The sequence below is a fragment of the Fusarium tjaetaba genome (assembly GCF_013396195.1).
Source record: "Fusarium tjaetaba strain NRRL 66243 chromosome Unknown NRRL66243_c0000084, whole genome shotgun sequence".
Classification (NCBI taxonomy): Eukaryota; Fungi; Ascomycota; class Sordariomycetes; order Hypocreales; family Nectriaceae; genus Fusarium; species Fusarium tjaetaba.
The window spans coordinates 177,545-198,156 of NW_023501280.1; the positions used below are offsets into that span (position 1 = coordinate 177,545).

The following is a 20,612-nucleotide window of genomic DNA, read 5'->3' on the forward strand; positions in this document are numbered from 1 at the left end:
GACTGCTAGCTTCCGCTCACGTGCCTCTGAATGACCAATTCAACTTCCGGGTTCCGTCCCCATCTTCATGTCCGAATCTGCTGATCGCAACAACTCGGATGAGTTTTATCAACCGTCCCGGCCTTTGAACGGCTGTTTCATCAAAATGGAGCCCCGGAGCAAGCAGGCTTGTGAACCATGCCGGTAAGATACCGTGGTCATGAATATCGGATCCAATTGGGTTGACTTTGTATAGGAAGAAGAAGAGCAAATGCACGGGTGAAAGGCCGACATGCTCTTTCTGTGGACGGCTTAATCAAGTATGCACTTACCGGTCTCCGGAACCAATAAGAACTACTGCACGAAAAAGTAATAGAGTCACCAAAAGGTAGGGCTAACCATACCAGTCAATGAGAGGAAGCTAACACGAAAAGTGCCCAAAGAGATGACTTACAGGAACGATTCCAGATGCTGGAATCACAGGTGAAGGGCATTTATGAGTTACTTCAGTAAGTTGACAAACAGTCATATTTACGGAGTGGTGGCTCATTCTCTGCTCATTCTCTAGACCATCGTCAGCCTCAGCGACTGGCCCCGGACCCTCTCCAAGTACTTCTGCAAGTATCCCATCTACAAGTTTGCAAGCAGAGTACAGCGCAAGTCCTGGCATGACCTCGCCCCCATCTATAGATGCATCCTTTGATGTGAACAAGTATGTCGCCTTCCTCTCCCGAAGATTGTTGTTACTGAACTTTCTAGTCCAGATGTGCCGCCAGAGGTTTTGGACCATCTTATAGAGATCTATCGTGTCAAACTACACCTCCAGCCTTTACAACTTTTCAACATATCTCAACTCCGGGACACTCTCACTTCGGCACCTCAATATCTTCTCTGCAGTTTCTTGGCGCTCACTGTGCGGTATAGTGCGCATGACTTTTTCAATGGAAAACAATCCAAGGCGGTTGAGTGGTTTGGTAGCTCTGCACAGCAAGAGGTCGCCATCCTTGCCTCTCAGGGCATTCCCAAGCTTGAGATTGTGCAAGCCTTATGCTTACTTATCCTAGTTGACGTCGCTGGTAAGTCAATTCCGTGTTCTTCTCATGGGCGGTAAACTGACGCAGGCGAACAAGCTTGTAAGCCAGGCCGAGCATGGATGAGCATCGGAACCATGTCGCGACTCGAGGCTCTCCGAAAGCTATCCCAAAGTTCTTTCTATGAATCACCACCCGGCCTTGAAGACAGCCTCAGATGCCACTGGACCGTTGCTCTCCTAGAGCAAACATTCATGCCTCAAGAGCGTAGCAGTATATACGACAATGACGAACACAGATACCCAGCTAGTGCTCATAGGCCACCGTCACTTCCGCCAACGAATGATGGCGAGTGCCCTCCAGATCTCTTCTCAGACGATGCGCCCGAGGATCTGGGAGTGACCGCATATTATATCAACGTTATCGAGATGTGGGGTCACCTCTCATCATATATGCACCAAGTCAGAATCGGAAAAGCAGAGACAGCATGGTTACCGGGTTCAATGCATTACATCCTCTGTGCAGAGCTTTACAAACATGAAAACAAGCTTCCCCATAGTCATCTGCTAAGAAACGTCCATTTCACCAAGAGAATGGCCGCAGAGCTTCAAGATCAGCGCGAGTACTGGATACCGTGGCTTCTCATGCAAGTCGTTACTCACGCCATCACTGCGATCCTACATCATCCTTTCATCCATCTGGTAGCTATGCGAGATAGATCGAGTGGACTTCAGGCCCGTTCCTTTTTACAGCAGACTGTTGATCAGGCTCTATTTAACTCAGCATGGGTGTTCAAACTCTTACGCCGATGCGAGGAGCTGCGCTTCGAGATATGTGACCCTTTAGTAGGGCAGCTTGTAGCAGTAGTCGCAACGATACCTTGGCTATTCCAACGTGCGATTGATCCGAAAGTCGCCGGAAAGGCAAAGGGCGATCTAGAGTGGTGCAAAGGGTTTTTGGAGAGACTATCATCGACATGGCCGCACATTGCGCAAAAGGTGCGTATCTCGTAGCTACTCAGGCCGGGCGCTAACAGGTTTTCAGCTCGAATTACTACAGACCTTGGACTCTACCGCAGACAATAGCTCACAGCCACCTGCTGGGAGAGGCATCTCTATTGTTTTTCATCCTGCTCTGTTTTGGGCTCTGGTAGATCCCAAGATCAGCCAGATGACACCGCTGTGCGGAGACAGTTCAAGTCGTCCTCAAGATGCCATGATTCGCATCTCAACGCATTACATTCATCCTTTGACTGAGATACAGGTGAGCCAGTCGGCGCCAAGTCAAAGAGAGGAATCCTTTGATCCCTTCATGTTTGACGTTGGGGAACTTGAGGAAGTGAATTTGAACGATATCTTTTCACAATTTATGCCAGACACATATGATATACAGTAACATCAGTTGCTTTCCCAATCTCCATCCAGCACTCCTACTTTGATTGGGTAATTTCAATCACATATATCTGTGTCTTGCAATCTTTCTCCGAGGGTCAATTCCGACACGCTTGCAGATATCATCATCTTCTCTTAATCGAGCATTCTAAAGGAGTAAAAGGGCCAAACATGGATATTGGATATTTTTGGAGAAGCTAAGGCAAAGGATGAATCGGCGGGAGGTCATCCGTAGATTAGAATATGATCTATTATGCTTTCTCAATTATTTACTAGATAATAAGCCATCAATTGATGGGCCGCGAGTTGGATTCTCTGCTGAGGATCCGCTCACGTGCACGGCACATCGACACTGTAGATAGGGTCACACATGAGTTCACATCCGTCCCCACCGGATACCCGGATACAATATATCAGACGTCAGTTTTCTACCAGACTCTCAATCTGACCTACCAAATAGCATCTTCTCCCTCCATCATATCATCATGAATCAGTCCAGCAAGATCGTAATCATTGGCGCGGGCCTTTTTGGCCTCACTACAGCCAAGCAGCTCGCGCTAGAAGGTCACCAGAACATTACTGTCATTGACAGGCACATGCCGCCTGTAAGAACCCCAGCTTCAGTGACGTGCATCCGCTAACCTCTTCAGGTGCCGGATGGTTCCAGCTCGGACATCTCCCGCGTCATCCGATTTGACTATGCCGACACCGATTACTGCTCCCTTGCGTATGAAGCTTATCGCAAATGGTCTCAAGACCCTAAGTATAAGGGTATCTTCTACCAGGCAGACTATGTCATTGCTGGTTCAAGGAGTACGCCTGAGAAGTCTTGGACAGACAAGACAATTGCACAGCTTGATAAGCGACAGCTGCCTTATACCAGATTGGCAGATGCTGCTGATACCAAACGGAGATTCCCGATTTTGACTGGCGAGCTTGCCCAACCTAACTTTGAGGGATACGTGAACAAATCTGGCGGCTGGGCCGATGCGAACAAGGCCATCAAGCAACTCCGTGATGAATGTCTCGAGCTAGGCATCTCCTTCATCGCTGGTCGAGCTGGAACCGTCGTCGGCTTTGACAGCGATGCTCAAAGTGTAATCAAAGCAGTCAAGACCCTCGAGGGAACTCCTGTTCGAGGCGATCACTTCATTCTTGCAGCAGGTGCTTGGTCTTCGGGTATCGTCCCTACTTACAACTCAACACTATCAACAGCACAAGCACTCGGCTTCCTTCGCCTCACAGACGATGAGATGATCAAGTACAAGAATATTCCTATTTACATGAACTACGCCACCGGTTGGTTCAACTTTCCTCCCCACGAAGATACCAAGATGCTCAAGTTTGCTGTTCATGGCTGGGGCTATACTCGAGCGCCTTCAAAGGGCGACAATAACTCTGTCAAGTCCAACATCTCCGTTCCTCCTCCTGTTTCTCGGGAGCGAAAGAACTTTGTTCCAGCTGATGCTGAGGAACGTCTTCGAGCAGGCTTGCGCGAGATGTTGCCGGAGTTAGCTGATCGTGCGTTGGAGAGAGTAGCATTGTGCTGGTACACAGATACACCTACTGGTGACTTCATCATGGACTATCATCCTGATTATAAGAACCTCTTTGTTGGCGGAGGCGGAAGTGGACAGTAAGTGAGAGCAGCCCTCGTTATCGACACCTAGCTAACATCTCTCAGCGCGTTCAAGTTCCTCCCAGTCTTGGGCGAATGTATGGCATCAGCTTGGAAGAAGAAGCTGCCCAGTCACTTAGCAGAGAAGTGGAAGTTCCATACTGAATATGAGCATCGTAAGGATACCTTCCTTGGTGATGGCAGTCGAGGTGGTCCAGAAAGACGAGAGCTGAGTGCAGCCGAGAAAGCGAAGTTGGACGGAGGAGAGAGATCCAAGCTGTAATTAGCTATAACGTATCAGTCTTTCATAGAGTACATATCATTTCGTATCAGCAATAAACTTCATAAGATACATCCCAAGGCGACTGGTTACACATATCAAGTGAATTGGCAATCAACTGGACCTTTTGGTACAGCATAACGAAACCGTCAATGCTCTCTGGTCCCTCCATACATAATAAGCTACAGTAGCTACGGGCATGGGCCAAGGCCTAACATACGTCAGTCTAACTTAGGTCAAACTTTATTTACTCATGCCCGGTCAAATGCAGATGCACCAACACTGTAACCCCCGATATTGTCTGATCGAGTCGGATGCAGCCCTGCAATACTAGTTTAGGTTTAAGGTTTAGAGACGCGATCCCTTCACAGCAGGAATATTCTTCATGTCAAATATGTAGATATGTATTGCTTGATGATATAACAATCTGAACTACCTATATGCTAATGCGTTTAATCAATGATCTTGGGCTCCATTTCGATATCCTTCTTCTTTCCGAGGACTTCCTTCTCTTGCTGGACAGCCACATGGTTGTTAAGCAAGTGACTTGGATCACGGATAAAGCAGGCCGCGATGATAGCCAGTACACCCAAGGGGATAGTCGAGTAAAACACGATTCTGAATGCATGAGCGTATGTGTTCTTGAACGCGGCAGCTGTGGCTTGGAGAACTGGCTCTGTTACGTTGGGGACCTTGGCCATGGCCATAGGAACGCCGACTGCATTCTGTATGACAGCTGGGATCAAGGTAGGCAGGTCTTTGGGAGAGTATCCCGCACCGATAGCAGCCCCAGCAATGTTGTTGCCGAGGTCGCGGTTGACGATAGAGGTCAAAATCGTGCTGAACATGGCGTTACCGAGCGATCCACCAGCGCTACGGAATGTACCCATAAGACCGGCCGAGACTCCGAGGTCCTCTTGAGGAACCAAGAGACCGGAAGAGACGTAGGACAAGACTGTAACCCAGGTGAAGCAGGACTGACCGAACATGGGCAGGATAGTCCAACCAGTCTTGTTGTTAGGGACCACGGCGGCGTATGCTGCGGTGAAGACAGTCTGCAGGACAAGGGCAAAAACAAACTGATACGGGATGTGCTTGAGCTTGTGAACCAAACTAGGCATGATCCAACCTCCAATGATGCCGGACATGCTTGCGGGAACTGAGATGATACCGATTTCGACAATATCGTTGGTGAACATAAACAGAGTGCCCTGGTTGTTGAGTGTGACAACTCCCTGCCAGATCATGCCAGACACGAAGAGGACCACAAGATACACAGTGAATTCCCGGTACATGCGAAAGATCTTGATGGGGAAAAGTGGCTTCTTTGGAACGGTGAAGTCGTAGACGAAGGCTGCGATGAAGACACAGGCACCGATCGAGATAGTTGTCGCAACGAGGGTCATGGACCTATGGGTAGCGCCGAGGAAGGTGACGCCGATCAGGAATACGGTAAGGCCAGTAGCAAAGAGGAGAAGTCCGATATAGTCTAGCTCCTTGACTTGCTGCCAGCGGGTCCTCTCAAAGTCATGCTGGGGTCGAGAGGGGGGGAAGTAGCAGACGAAGGTTCCGATCAGACAGATGGCAGCGTAGATGATGGTGATATAATAACACCATCTCCAGCTCGCCTTAAGATATAGCTGGGTAGCGATGAGGCCGGGTAATGAACCCCAAGGGATAGTGATGCAGAACTCGGTCCACGCCAAGCCAATACCTCTAGAAATGAGATTAGAAACTGGCCTCGCGCCGACGTTGAATGAAATACGTACCTATACTTGTTGGGCAAGAGCTCGGCGATTCCTGGATACGAGACCATGATGGTGCCAGCACCAAAGCCTACGAAAGTAGTTCCAGCAACGATGTGTAGTGTAGTCTGTGAAACAGCACAGATGATCTAGGCAGCAATTCTGTTAGACTAGAGGAATACCCCATTTGCAGAAGATTTCTAGCAACTTACACCGCCAACTAGGATGATAGTCTGGCCGCACAATAGGACGTATCGGCGACCAAACACGTCACTCAAACCACCAGCAATGGAGAAGGCGACGGCAGAGCCAATGGACCAACTACCAGGAATCCAAGCGATGTTCTCGGTATCTCCCAATGTCATACCGATCTGCTGAAGTATCTGGGTCGGCATGATGAATCCGGTCGCGATGGCGGGAACGTAGGTCATGCCCATGAACTACAAGGAAGAGGTCATCTGTTAGTACAGCCCAGATCACAATCTTACAGCAAAGTTGAACAGATAAACTTACGAAAACAGCCAACATTGTAGATATAGCGACTTTGGGTGTCGGCTCGAGGTCGGGGTTTTCGACATATTCAATCGAAGGGGGTCGCTGGTCATCTGTGGGCAGGGCTGACTTCTTCGTGTCGCCTGCAGGCGCTGCAGAAACCTCTGGATCGGACGCCATGTTGACAAACTCCAATTGGTTTTAAGGACTATTGAATAATGGATCGTGGCAGAAATGAGAGGCGGTTGAGGATGAGATTACCACCTTGGGACGTGAAGTTGTACAAGTATGAAAAATTAGTTGACCTGGAGACGGGGCCCAGGCTTATATAGATTGACCAACTGGAAGGTTACGCTGATGCTAATTAAACTTTGACTAGTTGTGTGTGATAAGGCAATTGCCCCAGGAAATTGAAATAATGCGGGGAGGCTTGACACTAGGTACTGTAACGCCCTGGGAGCAAGGAGATGGTATGCTATGGTCAGGTCAGCATGGGGTAATCACTCGCTTCTTCTACCCCGCAAGATTGTACAAGGTAAACCTCGGTCAATAAATAATTAGCATGTTGTGCAAGATTGGGAGGAGTCAATGGGATTGAGTCGAAACATCTGCCGTGATTGCCGCGTATGGAATCCAGAACCATGCTGAGATTGGCGGCGGCTGTCCATTTACAATGAGGGGAGAGGGATAGCTCCACGTGGGGGACTTCGATAAGACGGCAGAAGCGAGGCTCTGCCGAGGGAGGATCGAATGGGGCCCCAGACGGAATCTGCGGAGAGGCTCAGCCCCTTGTCTCAAGATCTTGGGGAAGCAAACTTAAAGGGCTCTCTGGCCGTACATGAGATAGCATCAGACAAAAAAGTCGGTGTTTGCACCCCGAATCGTCCAGATATTCGGTCAGGAGGACACCGAGACGCATTATCAAACAATCACAGCTTCGGGCCAGCCAAACCTTACTATCTTGTCTCCATTCCGGTTGTTCATCACGGCAAATACTTGGCATCGAGCCGCTACTAGAGGCCATATCTAGATTGCAATTCTGTATCGTGAGCAGCCATGTGGACTTCACACACAGCCAATCGAAGAGTGGCAATGACGACCTGGTCAAGACTGCGTGACAAGTTAAAGAACCCCGTCTGTCCCGCCTTACATCACGAAGAATTTTTTAGATGCCACCATCACAAATGAAATGGCCGATTTTCACGCTAATGCCCAGTTGGTAAAGGGGAGTCCGCCCTGGACGCGCCGCGTCGCATACAATGTCCAAATCCGGGCAATACAAGCGACTCTCACAACCATTGACTGGTTGGGCTCGTTCAGCAGAACTTCAGCCAACGCGCCCAATATTGTCAAGACATACAATGTGAGAGGTCATTTGCCTGTGCGGTAAGTTGCCAGCCCGATTCCTCGACACTTCGGTTTCGGTTTTCATTTCCGAGGAGTGTCTGCATATCGAAGTCTCTCTCTTCACGTTCCAGAGCTGACCAGCGTTGTAACTTGTAGTATTTTTCTTCCCTCTTCCTATGAAGCCGGTTCATCCAAAACACTTCCAACACTGTTCACTATTCATGGTGGTGGCTTTTGCATAGGCTCCTCCCAGGATGATGACGCCTGGAACCGCTCCTTTTCCGACACTCACTCCGTGTTGGTCATTGCACTGAACTACAGCAAAGCCCCAGCAGCCCCCTTCCCTACTGGCTTAGATGATCTTGTATCACTATACCACGCCGCTTTGGATGATGGTTCTCTCCCTATTGACAAGGCAGACGGCGGACGTGTCGCCATCTGTGGGTTCAGCGCAGGCGGCAATCTGAGCCTGGGCTTGTCTCAGCGCCTGTTCCAGTCTGACCACTGCACCTGTTATCCTCGTGCAGCCATCTCTGTCTACGGCGCACTTGATCTCAGCCGTTCTCCAGAGGCAAAAATTATTACGCGCCAGTATAAAACGGATGCTAGTCTCGGCTCCCCGCGCACGTCCGCACGCGATCTCCTCCTCGATATGGCCCCGCTCTTCGATTGGAGTTATCTGCCCGTCGGACAAGACCTGCGAGATCCTTTTGTGAGTCCTGGACCGTGCGCTGATCCAGATGATCTCCCTCCCCATGTTTTCATCATCGCATCGGAGTTGGACATGTTGGCAAAGGAGGGTCTGGAGTGTGCAACCCGTCTTGCACGAGCAAGAGGAGGCTCCGGAATATCGGACGCTGATTCCGAGATTGCTTGTTGCGGGCGTTCAGAGCCTGGAAAACCTGGGGAGCTGGAGTTGGAAGATAAGCGATTCGCTTGGCAGGAAACCTTTCCTGACGGCAGCGTCAGATGGCTCCTGGTGCCGGATGTCCTACATGGTTTCGATAGTCTTCCCATGCGTGAGAGGGTTGGAGACAAAGAGACGATAAAGGATGCAGAGCTCAAGACAGAAGCATATTGCAACCTGCTCGGTGAGTGGCTTCTTAACACTGTCTTTGATGCTTGAAGAGAATATCATAGACAGACTTGCGTCAGTTCTTGGATCAGTCAATAGCTAGTTATTTCATTAAACTTAGATATCGATATGCCTTAGCTCAATGTTCCTCCAGCACCTTGTGTATTATTAAATCCGGCTTGAGTTTGGGGAATTGCCTACTTCAGAAATTACTGGTAAGAGTGACTCATTACAGCGCACTGTAAATGAAAGATAGAATGGCACAAACTTATCAATATCGATCCATTTGTAATATCCAGTGCCAAGAGAATCTAGACTCTTTGGAGCGTATGCCTGGATTGTGTCTGACCGAGGTTGGTAAACAAACCGGTGGATAGAGTTGGTACAGGGATAGGCATGCTTTGAATGCCACCTTACATACCCTAACCTTGCAAAGTATATCGGAAAGGGCCCGAGTTGCATTCTGGGTAGATCCCGAGACACTCGGGCATCAGCCACTCATGGTATGTGCAGTACAACCTCAGATCGGTGCATACCACAGTAGTCTGGTCTTCCAGCACCAGATTCCCAATCTATTGATGCCCCTTGCCTGAATTCCTACAAACTTCCGTTCTGAATTGGTATGTCTGGGTTCCTTTTCACACATAAACGGGCGAGGTCATTAACTTGTCTGAATTACCAGTATCCTACTTGAAGCGGCTGTCTAACCCATGAGGTCTCAATGACTGCCATTATATATTTGACAAGAATTCTCGACCTGGTCTCCCGATACAGCCATACTCTACTACCGAGGGCTTGAAGGCCTTGCACGGCAATCTCTATCGTTTGTTCTCCAAATAAATTCCTTCTTGTTGTCATATGCTAGTCGAGATGTCGTAGGACTTGAAGAAGTAAGATCTTGATACCGTGGCCGGGTAAGTCAACTCGCCAACCGATTTGTATAACTAGCGGCGAGTAATAACTGCTTGATAATCTGAGCGTTTTAACAGCCGAAGTATCCGACGCATCTTGCCCATGGCCGTTTATGTCCCTTCGAGATGCCATAGGTGGCTTGCTCGCAACGTTCACACCCCACGATCAGACCCAAGTTCAAGCCAGCAACGGGAAGTATCACAAGCATGCCAGGTTATATGCAGGGTCTTTGAGGAGAGAATCAACCAAAAATGCCCGCCGTCTTTCGAAGAAGCGGCCACACTGATCGGATGACCCGGAACTGGATGATTCTGTGACCAACTAAGACTCATGCGAGTATGGCCATTTGGGAATAACATGATAGTTGCATACATCACCAAGCAATCGTTTCTCGTCTTGCTAACCTCTCTGGGCGTGGGGCAGGTCACGTTGACATTCAATCGCTGCCAATCATTCTCTACTCGTTCGTTGCTCGTGTGTGATGAGAAGAGCCTGACAAATCACCAAAGGCCCAAGTATGGTGAGTTATCCAGGCACTCATATTCAGCGCACTGTATGAGAAGATGCTTGAAGACAGGATTCATGGCTGATGGTCGTGGTGGATAACACCATTGAATTGGTGCCGGGTCGCCAAAGGCAACAGCCTCGCATTAGAACAACACATATCAAGCGAGTCCTCATTAGTTTGTCGTCAGGTCTTTTGTTGTCACTTGTTGTCAATGCTAGCCAAGATTAGAAACTATGAGATGCAACCAGACTTTTCGTGATCATTTTGCGCGAGGTCTTGTCTGCACCAAAGCATCCATTTAGTCCAGGCCGAAAGGGCCAGGCCACGAAGGATAAGTTCTACAGAGATATTGTGTATGTGAGAGTGCTGGACGCTTTGTAATAGATTCTCAAATGTCAGCGGCATTTCGGTATTATGGCCGGCGGTCGTCGGTATTGTGCGACTCCAAATCCCGCCTCGATTGGTCTAGCGGCTGATGTTGGATGCTCATCACTTACTCCAACTTGATCAGATGACGCAGCCATGTTGCATACCAAGCCTCAGCTTCCCCTCAATCAATGAAAACCTACCAGTTACAAATCATAACAAAACAAACCCGTAAACCAAAATGAAGCCGTCGCCGTTCACGTTTGACCCTCGTGCCGATACTCTACTCATTCTGCAAAACCCCAACGCGCATCTACAAGAGGAAAATGAGGTCCAAGTGGACTCGGAGCCGGAGTATGAACGGCTTGGGTCCGATGAGGCGGGGTTGATGGAAACAACAAAGGCACGACGCGACTCACCGATGACTTTGGATAACGACCAGAGTTATCCGAGAGGTTTATTAGAAGAGGGCGGGTCTACGCAGGTCGAATTCCGGGTTTCGTCGAGACATCTGAGTCTTGTCTCACCGGTTTTCCGGGCGATGCTGGAAAGCCAATTCAAAGAGTCTCGGCCAAATGATCAAGGGCTCTATGAGCTGCAAGCTAGCGAATGGGATGCCGAGGCACTCGTGATCTTGCTCGACATCATCCACGGTCACCATCGCGAGGTGCCGAAACGGATATCAGTGGAGACGCTCTCGCACATAGCGATTATTGTCGATTACTACGGCTGTCACGAGATCATGGAGCTGGTCTTTGCTGCTTGGGTGAGCTATCTCGGACCGCCGGAAGAGTTCGTCAAGCAAGATCCGATGCGATGGCTGTTTATTTCTTGGGTTTTCAGACAAGAATCATTATTTACAACCGCGACGAAGATGCTGCTCTTATATGACAATGGCAAATACGTGGTTGACCTACCAATACCCCAGCCAATATTAGGTAACGACACGGTCCAACACTTTTCCCTCAGAAATACTAATTGATTTATAGATAAAATTGATGACAATCGTCAATTCGTTCTCAATACTCTCTTCGGCCATCTATACAACCTCCAACAAGATCTCCTCGAAGGCAAAGCCGGCTGCTCAGAAACATGCGCCAGTATGCTTCTCGGCTCACTGATGAAGCAGATGCGGACAAGAGGTCTCACGCCTGTTAGACCATCGATGCCATTCGATGGATGGAGAGTTGAAGATGCACGGAGTATGATTCTCGGCTTCGCGGCGCGACCTTGGCGCGTGCCTGGAAGGTCCACGGATCATCCTTGTACATTGAACAAGTTCTTGTTCTCACGCGTCAGTTTGACGCTTGCACACGCGAAAGGGCTTGAATTGAAGGATTTTGAAGGGAGTCCTTGCGCGTTGTTTCAATCTATGAGCTCATAGTAGCTCAAGTATACGTGCATGAGTACCTCAAGTGCGCTTGATAGATTGTTCATCAATGTCTGAGTATATGGTCAGCGTGTATCTCATAGTCTACATTATTTGAAGTTAGCAATTGCTATGATTCGCCTTACTGCATGTATGAAAGTGCTATTGCTCACAACACCGACATCGTGATGTAATACCGTCGCAGTTTTGAATTACGTATGTGGAAAGAGGATACTAATAGTCTAAGACCATTACTTATAAACAGGTTAGAGAGCTTGAATGGATTTAATAAATACATAAATATAATAAAAGAAAACTTAACTTCAAGGCCGGGAGTCTCTTATAAAGTTAGCTTGAGTAAAGTATAATATACCTAATAATAGCTTTTACACTAGCTATAGGGTATTCAAGATAGTGGCACGTGTGAGACAACGAGCAGACAACAAGCGGGGCTGTCGGGATCTTTAACGCGGCTTACCTTCTAACCGAGTTTTGCCCCCGGCTCAGGCGCTAAGCTATTCCCAACCTGCTTAGTCTGATCTGGTACAGAGATGCTGAGCTAAGGTGGCCGGGATCTTCCGCCGTGGAATTGGAATGAGGCTGCAAGTTCGTCTCGTGTGTTTACAGTATATCCGCAACGCGTGGAACTCAGCTTTTGTGGCGAGATTTGACCGCCTTTCGTGTTTTCCTGATGAGTTGAAGCGTTTTTGCTCGACGATGAGCGCTATCGAGAGACTATTTGCCCAAGGCATCAATAAATTATTTTGCTTTTTACTTGCCGAGATTGGAGCTCCATTTTTAAGAGCTATGACCTAAGATATGTTTGCATTTCGTTACAGCTGGGCTTCCAGGCCCAATGAGAAGCCTATATCTAGTCCCATATAGGACTAGATCCCACCGCCACTAGCCCCCTTAGCTGCAATTTTCTGGCCTGAGCTGCAATCGTCAGCGTAGCAGCTACAGATTGCAACTCTCCAAATTCAATCAATCAACAACAATCTCACTCTCCTCCCGCCCACTCGACGACGCTTTGTGAGCCTCATCAAGTGATAGGCGCGCAGACAACAACCATTACCCAAGGACTCAGCGCACTCTGAGCATGCTGATGCGATAACGCGACCGACGGAGGAGTCAGCCAAAATGGCAGGCCAGGAGCCTCTGCGACAGTTTCGGGATGTCAAAGATGCCGTCTATCGCTATGACGCCGTTTTCGCGGCAATCAAATCGCCAACTGAGATTTATGAGGACAAGTTGAGATCCATTCAAGATCGCATCGCGCAAATATGGTCCGAATTACCGTCGGCGCCGCCGGATCAAATGTCCAGGCTTCAGGAAAACCTGATTGAGCTGGGCGGTCAGAAGAAGGAACTGGAAATCGACCAAAAGAACAACATCGAGCACTATGAGAGAATCCACGCGGAGAAGGTTCGGCAAACCATGGACTCGTTCCGCGACTATCTCTTTCAACTCATGGGACCATCCAGCGGACAGTCTCAATTCCAGATGACGCCTGACACTACGAGGCTTGGGACTGATCGAGTTGAGAGCGCGCCCGTCGAACCCGAGTTTCCTGAACCAGCACCTATCGTTCCCGTTTCTGCAGATGATGAGATGGACGATAGACCAATGTTTGACGATAGCCTGATGGATGACACCATAGATGACACCATGGAAGACGGTGCTCATCACGAACCTGCCGAAGACATCTTACCCCAGGAGGACAGTGTGATGCAAGAACCTGTTGAGAATGAACCCCACAACGAAGAACCCATAGAAGAGCCGCCTACAGAAACGCCAACAACAGCCGAACCTTTCGAAACGGTTCCTACAAATGAGGAACCTGCGGAAGAAGAAACTGCTGGAGATGAAATTGTTGAGGAACCGGCAGTGGAAGAGCCTATGGAGAGGATGTCCGCCGATGGGGCAGCTGATGCGGACAGCGCTGAAGAGCCTGATGGCGACCAAGTGGCAGAAGTAGAACCAGAACCAGTCGAGAGAGAACCTGTGGACGATAAGCCTATCGCAAGCAGGACTCGAAAGCCTCGCAATCGAATAAAGACATCGAGCCGAGCTACTGCAGCTCGCGAAGATATTTCCGCTCGTCGGGCCAGATATACCTTCAGTCCATCACCGACTCCAGCCGCTGAAACCATCACGGTACAAGCGGACGAGTCTGATGACGAATCTGATGACGAGGAAGAAGTAGAAGGGGAGGATGAAGAAGAGGATGAAAATGAGGACGAAGACGAGGATGAATCGTCAGAAGAAGAGGATGAGGTATCTGAAGCCGAATTCTCTGAACCTGAAGAAGCCCCCACATCACCACGACAAACGAGATCAGGAGGAGTAAGATGATTCACCTCCAACTATGTTTGATATATTACTTACCAACCTTGTCAGACCAAACGCAAGGGAAACTTCTCGAGCCCAGTGACGAAAACCAAACGCCAAAAGTCCGAACGAGCATCTTCTCCCAACAAAGAGACACAAAAGGATGCACCGACAACAGAGTCAACACGACGCCAGACTCGACTAAGTCAGCGACATCAGGACACGACAGGCACCGACGAATTCAAGGGAATCACTGACCCGAAATGCGGAAAGGTCTATTTGACATACTGGGACAAGACCAAGGAATGGCTTGCTGTCCTCATTCTTCCAATGGGCAGTTTCGACAAGATCGGCATCCCTGGATCTATCGAAACCTGCGGCTTGGCCGACACCCTTCCTCCCTGTTACCAGTTTGATAAAGTATCTGGAGAATACAAATGGGCCAAACCTTATGAGACTGGGAATCGTCTCGTCAATGAACGCATGTTTCCAGTCATGTACTTTGACGGTCGAGACTTTCCTAACAGGAGTGCCATCGACTGGATTGACGCAAAGGACTTGCGGAGATTCAACCCAAAGCTCAACAACGATCTTCTTCCTCACATCAAAGAGGTTGACAGATACATAAAGGCTGACCCGGCCAGAACAGCTTTGCAGGAAGATGACGAAGATGGCGAGGGAGTCCCTCACAAAGAGCGAACTGTATCTCAGGCTCCAGAACCAGAAGAAGCGAAGTCGAAGAAGAGAAAGACCAAGTCGAGTGGAAACAAGACCTCAAAATCCAGCAAGGCCAAGACAAATTCTAAGAAGCAGGCCCCAGCAACAGATGCACCAACAGAAGCCCCAACAGATACAGCACCAAATACAGAGGTTCCCAAGGTAATCCCTACGCCGGAACAAATGGCAGCACACAGGGCAGCAGCACTGAAGCCTCAAGTGCTGAGGATGATTGGCCACCATAATACCTCGGGCACATCCAAACCTAACCAGGCCGCAACCTCGAAGCCAGCAACGCCGGCCCCTGCAAAATCAAACGAGAAAGACTCAAATAGTCGGCCTGCATCGAAACCACCGTCTCATAAGCCAGCAGGGCCGAAGCCATCAAGCTCAAAGCCAGGGGCGGCGAATCCTTCGAGACCGGCGGGGAAAGGTCCTAATCAGCATGCACCAGCAGCACAAAGATCGTCGGGTTCGAAGACCCCGGCTGCTTCAGATCTCAGACCAAAGCCCGCAAGACCTGCAGAAAAAGAATCAAACCAGCCTGCTCCGAAGCCATCAGCAGCAAAGCCAGCAACAGCGAGACCAGCCGAGAAGAACGCAAGCCAGTCTACCCCAAAGCCACCAGTAGCAAGAGCAGCGTCGAAACCAGCTGAGAAAGAATCAAACCAGACTGCACCAAGTCCATCAGCACCGAGGCCTGCCGAGAATCGTCAAACCAATCAGGTCCAGACAAGAGCCAAGCCAACGGCTCCGCGGCCAACAGTAACGAGGGCAGCATCAGGGACACCTGCTGAGAAGGAGCCTAGCCAACCCGTCTCAAAGCCGGCGGCACCAAAGCCAACAGGGTCGAGGCCAGCTGAGAAGGAATCAAATCCACCTCCGCCAAAGCCAACTGAACAGCACCCGAACAAGCCTGCTCAGACCAAGCCTCAGGCGCCTGTAACTGGTATGACTACTCGCCGCATGCAAACTCGGAATTTAAAGCTAATGAGCCCCAGCCCCAGCGGAACCTGAAGTTCCACCTCCAGTCTCCGACGAAATTCAAACGGAACTTGACACGGCATTTGAGCCTCAGGATGATGAGCCTGCTCCAGTTTTGGAAGACGACTCTCAAGCTGCCCCTATCCAGCAACCAGCTGCTCCTATTCAGCAACCAGCTGCTCCTGCCCGGCAACAAGCTACTCCTGTCCAGCCACAGGCTCCCCAGCCCAGTGCCGACCCTCCGCCTCCGCTTCCAGCTCAAAGAGCACCATCAGCGCCGCCGAGGCACCAGTCTGTTCCGCACCCCAGTAATGTCTCTCGCCCCTTGCCAATACCCTCGCCAGTGCCAAGGCCTGCAAGCACCAGGAATCCGCCACGGCCATTACCCGGTGACGATGTCAAGGAGGAGAAAAAGCCCATAATCGTTATTGACATTTCAGATGATGACTCGGACGCTGAAAACACTGCCGCTGCCGCACGCATGTTATCACGGCAGGCTTCCCGAGCCCAAGTTATCCAACAGTTGACTGCCGCTCTCGCAGCTGACGTGACCGACAGCCAGCAACGAACGACAGCAGCCCAACGTACTGACGCGGATCGCCTGACGGCGGTTGACATCGCGCTGGCAGCACTGAGGCGGGATGAACCGTCGAATACGTCGGTTGGGCAGGCGTGGGATCGGAGATCTTATGATGCGACACACAGGCCTGTGCAAGGGGATGTAGAGAGAGCACATGCAGCAATATACACCCCAGCTGTGACAAACACGCCTCTGCCAGATCAGCACCAAGCACAAGTGGCAAACCCGAATCGGAACTTCGGTAGGCAGCTTGGCTCTGGATCACTCCCAACCCCGCCGACACAGCCGTTGCCAGGACCCATGGAGATTGATAACTATGCGTCACGCCCTCCATACAGCGCAGGGCCGAGTCCAATAAGCCAAGCATATCGCCAGCCACCTCCTGAGCAGTATGCACATCTACAACAGCCCCAGCCACGACAAGCGCAGGTTCCTCAACAACAGCTCCTGACTGACTACACGAGCGCTGCACCCAGCCAAACAGAGACCTCGTCTCGGCGAGCAAGTTATGATCAGACAGCACGGATACCTGAACCTCCTCCCACGACTCAGTACTGGCATACGCAAGGGCGATTACAGCAGACAGCCGATCCCCAACAGTCACATCAGAATCAATATCAGCCAAGCCAATCGCATGCTTCCCCCATGTCCACTACATCTTCGATTCACTATCCACGACCTGATTCCCAGCAGCAATATCCGTCTCAACAGGCGGCCCCATCGCAATATCAGAATGCGCAGTACCAGGCGCAGCAATCGCCAGCACAGTCTTATACCCAGTCGCCGCAAGCTTACCAACAGCAGCCTGTGGTGCAATATCAACAGCCACAACCCGCCCAACAATATCATGCCGCTCCTCAGCCAGCCCCAACGCAGCAGTATGACACGCAGGCGCAAATTCCGCCAGTTGAGAGACCTACTCAACGCACTCCTTCTCTGGCACACTTGATGCACAGACATATGCATGAGTCTCCTCACGGCAATCGTAATCAGGTGCTGCCGCCGCCTCCGCAGGCTTCTCCCCCCATTCCTTCCGCCCAAACTCACAACCAGACATCACATACATCTCGTCCATCCTTTACCAGCCCGTATGCCGCCCCTGTAACACAACCTCCACCACAAGCGGGCCAGTTACCAAACGTACCAACAGTCCCCTCACAGCAAACGGCGCCTCTCCGTACCAGCCACGAGTGGCCAACCGCATATCAAAACAACCAAGTACAGGCACAGCAGGGCGGGGCATCTGCTGAACGACCTTCGTCGTCTCATTATCAATCCGCACCCTCAAGCCACTCTCGATCAGCCTCTGGCCACAGGCAAAACGAGCAGCGGCCTCCCTACCAACCAGCAACTCATAGCGCATCTCAATCTTACTCATCACCACACTGGAACCAACCATCATCAAGCCAAGTTTCGAATCTTCCTCCTCCTCGGCAACTCGCGGACATCGATCCGCAACTCCAAGATCCGAACCTACTGCCGCCTTTAGTGTCGAGTAACAGGCCACAAGAACGACAATACCAGTCTTCTTACAACCCCTACTCCACCATTGCTAGCAGTCCGCAACGCCATGAACCATCTACTGCTGGAGTACATCCACCTCAGCTTCCTCAACCCCGGCAAGGAGGTGCTGGATCGCCACCGGGATTCTCTCAACAACCCCAACGACCAGCGCCGGGAGCTGCCTATCATCCAGCGCCACTTCGGCAAGTTGAACCAACTGCTGGACCTGGGCCCTCGTCGATACAATCAGTAGCAAGCCCTCATGAGCAACGGGCCCTACCTCCCCGGCCAGAGTCTTCAGCACCTCCGGCATCACAGCCATCCGCGCCACCGGCCTCCAATCAACAAGCTGAGGCTGAGTCTCGTTCGTCCCGTGATAAGCGAGATAAGCGCGACAAGCTAAACTCAGAGCCGGGGAACACTCAGCAATCGGAGTCTGCCAGCACTGAAGCCAACAAATTTCACCCATATGTCCAAGTTGATCTCAACCTACCCCAAGACCCTCCCGACTGGGGTGACTCGATGCCATTTGAGCTTGTAGAGTTCATCTCTGAATGGGAGCGCCTTCGTTCTCTACGCCAAGGTCTGGCAGGTCTACGAAACCACAAGGGCGGCCTCGAATGCTTGTTCTGCAATGGCACAGAACGAGTGCCTTATGTCTATGACCGCAAGAACTATTTTGAGAAGCATCTCTTGCATCACTGGCAGAGGGTGAAGAAGCTTCACCCTGAGGGGCCAGACCCTACCCCACGCCCAGTACAGCGGCAACAGCAGTACGTTTTTAGGGATGGCACTGCGAACCTCAATCTTTGACCTGGAAAATAATAAATAGTGAGGGATTATGTGAGGTGTATTGGATTTCATGAGGCGTTAAATGTCGACCATGCATTTTGGTGTTAAATAGGAGGATACAAGAGTAGTCTACTATAGAGCTACCGTCACTTTGGTGACATAGTACTTGGATAGGCATAGACTGACTGATGAATTGGATATATGAGTGAATTATTTACACATGGAATGTTATTTGCTCAAGTCAAAGCAAGGTGAAGGCTATCAGTCTCAGTGAAACGTGCATCATCACAAGATGCCGACTCATGGAATGTCTCATAGGCATAGATCAAAGCAACGTTTAGTCCCTCATAGTCTCAATCACGCACCGCAACGACGAGTGAGACTGACATCATCAACACGCATGTAAACATACCGGAATCCGCCTTCGCACTGGATCTCGAAACGCAATTCCCCAGCATCACAGCTCTGCGGCGTCAAGACCTCGCTAACTCGCTGCCATGCGAAGGGGCCATTTCCATCGAAGTTACTGCTATCCCCTATTTTCTTTCCATTGACGAAGGTGGTAGCATAGCAGTGGAAGTCATAGTTATTGACTGCATAATTGCCCATGGCAATGTAGTAGACCAACTCGTATTCATAGTCTCCCAACGCGGGGAGAGCTTGAGAGAACATGGTGGATGGACTGTCGGAAGTGACGTAGCTCAAGCTAGTTTATGACCTGTTAGTATAGTTTATAGACGGATCGTGACAGAAAAAAGGTAGCTTACAGGAGATTAGAGGGGGAACGCGGCTGCACTGTATCGACGGTGACATCGCTGTCCAAGTCCCATGGCCAAGCATCGCTGTTGTCATCGAAGCTGGGGTTGTAAAGGACCTGCTCTTCAATGCAAGGACCTGGCCCAATGGGACCAGCAGTGGTAGTGGTAGACTGCTCGGGAGTTTCTTCGGTAGTAGTAGTTGCCAAGAAAGTGGTGATGGATCCGGCTGTTGTGGTGTCGGTAGCGCTCTCGGTGATGGTAGTGTCGACAGCATCCATGGTAGCAGTAGTAGTGCTAGTGGTAGCGTCGGTGACTGTGGTCTCGAAAGTACCAGTAGTCTCGGTCGCATCGGCAGTGACTGTAAACGAAGAAGTCTCGTGAGAAGTCGCAGTTGCAGTCGTCTCGAGAAGAACTGTAGACGACAGGGAGAGTGCAGAAACTGGCTTGCAAGGTCCAGCGCTAACACCGCTAAAAGCAAGAGCAGTAACTAGAATTGCGGCCAATTGACGAGCCATGATGAAACGGTAGCGAATGGACAGTGCAAAGTGAGCACAAAAAAGAGAGATCGGCCAATCGACTCCTTAGGAAAGCATCAAGACAAGGCGACGAGGGATTGGGCTCCTCATAACTTAAATTTACGGTTATTTTCCCTCAGGGGAAAATATGCTAAAGTCGTTGACTTGGGCGCCACAAGTGAAATATTGGTTTTGGCGCCCACTACAGGCAATAGTTTAGTGGATTATGATGAGAGCTGAACTGCGTTACAGGGATTGAGTCACTGCTGTGGAAGCCAACACAGCGCTAAACCTGCACTGACAGCGATCCATAACTCAG

General features: G+C 50.2%; 7 protein-coding genes across 7 annotated transcripts; 5 read left to right on the top strand and 2 right to left on the bottom strand.

The window, feature by feature from the left end:
• Positions 1-145: 145 nt before the first annotated feature.
• FTJAE_4335 (uncharacterized protein) lies at positions 146-2,405 on the top strand (the record flags this gene model as incomplete). Its single annotated transcript, XM_037350729.1, has 6 exons — positions 146-183; positions 414-488; positions 548-691; positions 739-1,055; positions 1,101-2,008; positions 2,055-2,405. The coding sequence occupies 6 exons, from the start codon at positions 146-148 to the stop codon at positions 2,403-2,405; spliced, it is 1,833 nt and encodes a 610-aa protein (XP_037208582.1).
• Positions 2,406-2,886: 481 nt separating this feature from the next.
• On the top strand, positions 2,887-4,302 carry FTJAE_4336 (fructosyl amino acid oxidase; the record flags this gene model as incomplete). Its single annotated transcript, XM_037350730.1, has 3 exons — positions 2,887-3,006; positions 3,052-4,037; positions 4,086-4,302. 3 exons carry the CDS (start codon positions 2,887-2,889, stop codon positions 4,300-4,302), a joined length of 1,323 nt encoding a protein of 440 aa, XP_037208583.1.
• Positions 4,303-4,751: 449 nt separating this feature from the next.
• Positions 4,752-6,716, bottom strand: FTJAE_4337 (drug facilitator PEP5; the record flags this gene model as incomplete). Its single annotated transcript, XM_037350731.1, has 4 exons — positions 4,752-6,015; positions 6,069-6,193; positions 6,257-6,484; positions 6,558-6,716. The coding sequence occupies 4 exons, from the start codon at positions 6,714-6,716 to the stop codon at positions 4,752-4,754; spliced, it is 1,776 nt and encodes a 591-aa protein (XP_037208584.1).
• A 1,009-nt stretch (positions 6,717-7,725) lies between these two features.
• On the top strand, positions 7,726-9,009 carry FTJAE_4338 (triacylglycerol lipase; the record flags this gene model as incomplete). The annotated part of the gene is made up of 2 exons (XM_037350732.1): positions 7,726-7,922; positions 8,040-9,009. 2 exons carry the CDS (start codon positions 7,726-7,728, stop codon positions 9,007-9,009), a joined length of 1,167 nt encoding a protein of 388 aa, XP_037208585.1.
• A 1,976-nt stretch (positions 9,010-10,985) lies between these two features.
• Positions 10,986-12,128, top strand: FTJAE_4339 (uncharacterized protein; the record flags this gene model as incomplete). The annotated part of the gene is made up of 2 exons (XM_037350733.1): positions 10,986-11,682; positions 11,734-12,128. The coding sequence occupies 2 exons, from the start codon at positions 10,986-10,988 to the stop codon at positions 12,126-12,128; spliced, it is 1,092 nt and encodes a 363-aa protein (XP_037208586.1).
• Positions 12,129-13,253: 1,125 nt separating this feature from the next.
• Positions 13,254-19,041, top strand: FTJAE_4340 (uncharacterized protein; the record flags this gene model as incomplete). The annotated part of the gene is made up of 3 exons (XM_037350735.1): positions 13,254-14,459; positions 14,514-16,110; positions 16,163-19,041. 3 exons carry the CDS (start codon positions 13,254-13,256, stop codon positions 19,039-19,041), a joined length of 5,682 nt encoding a protein of 1,893 aa, XP_037208587.1.
• A 336-nt stretch (positions 19,042-19,377) lies between these two features.
• Positions 19,378-20,293, bottom strand: FTJAE_4341 (uncharacterized protein; the record flags this gene model as incomplete). The annotated part of the gene is made up of 2 exons (XM_037350736.1): positions 19,378-19,726; positions 19,788-20,293. 2 exons carry the CDS (start codon positions 20,291-20,293, stop codon positions 19,378-19,380), a joined length of 855 nt encoding a protein of 284 aa, XP_037208588.1.
• Between the last annotated feature and the right edge of the window lie 319 nt (positions 20,294-20,612).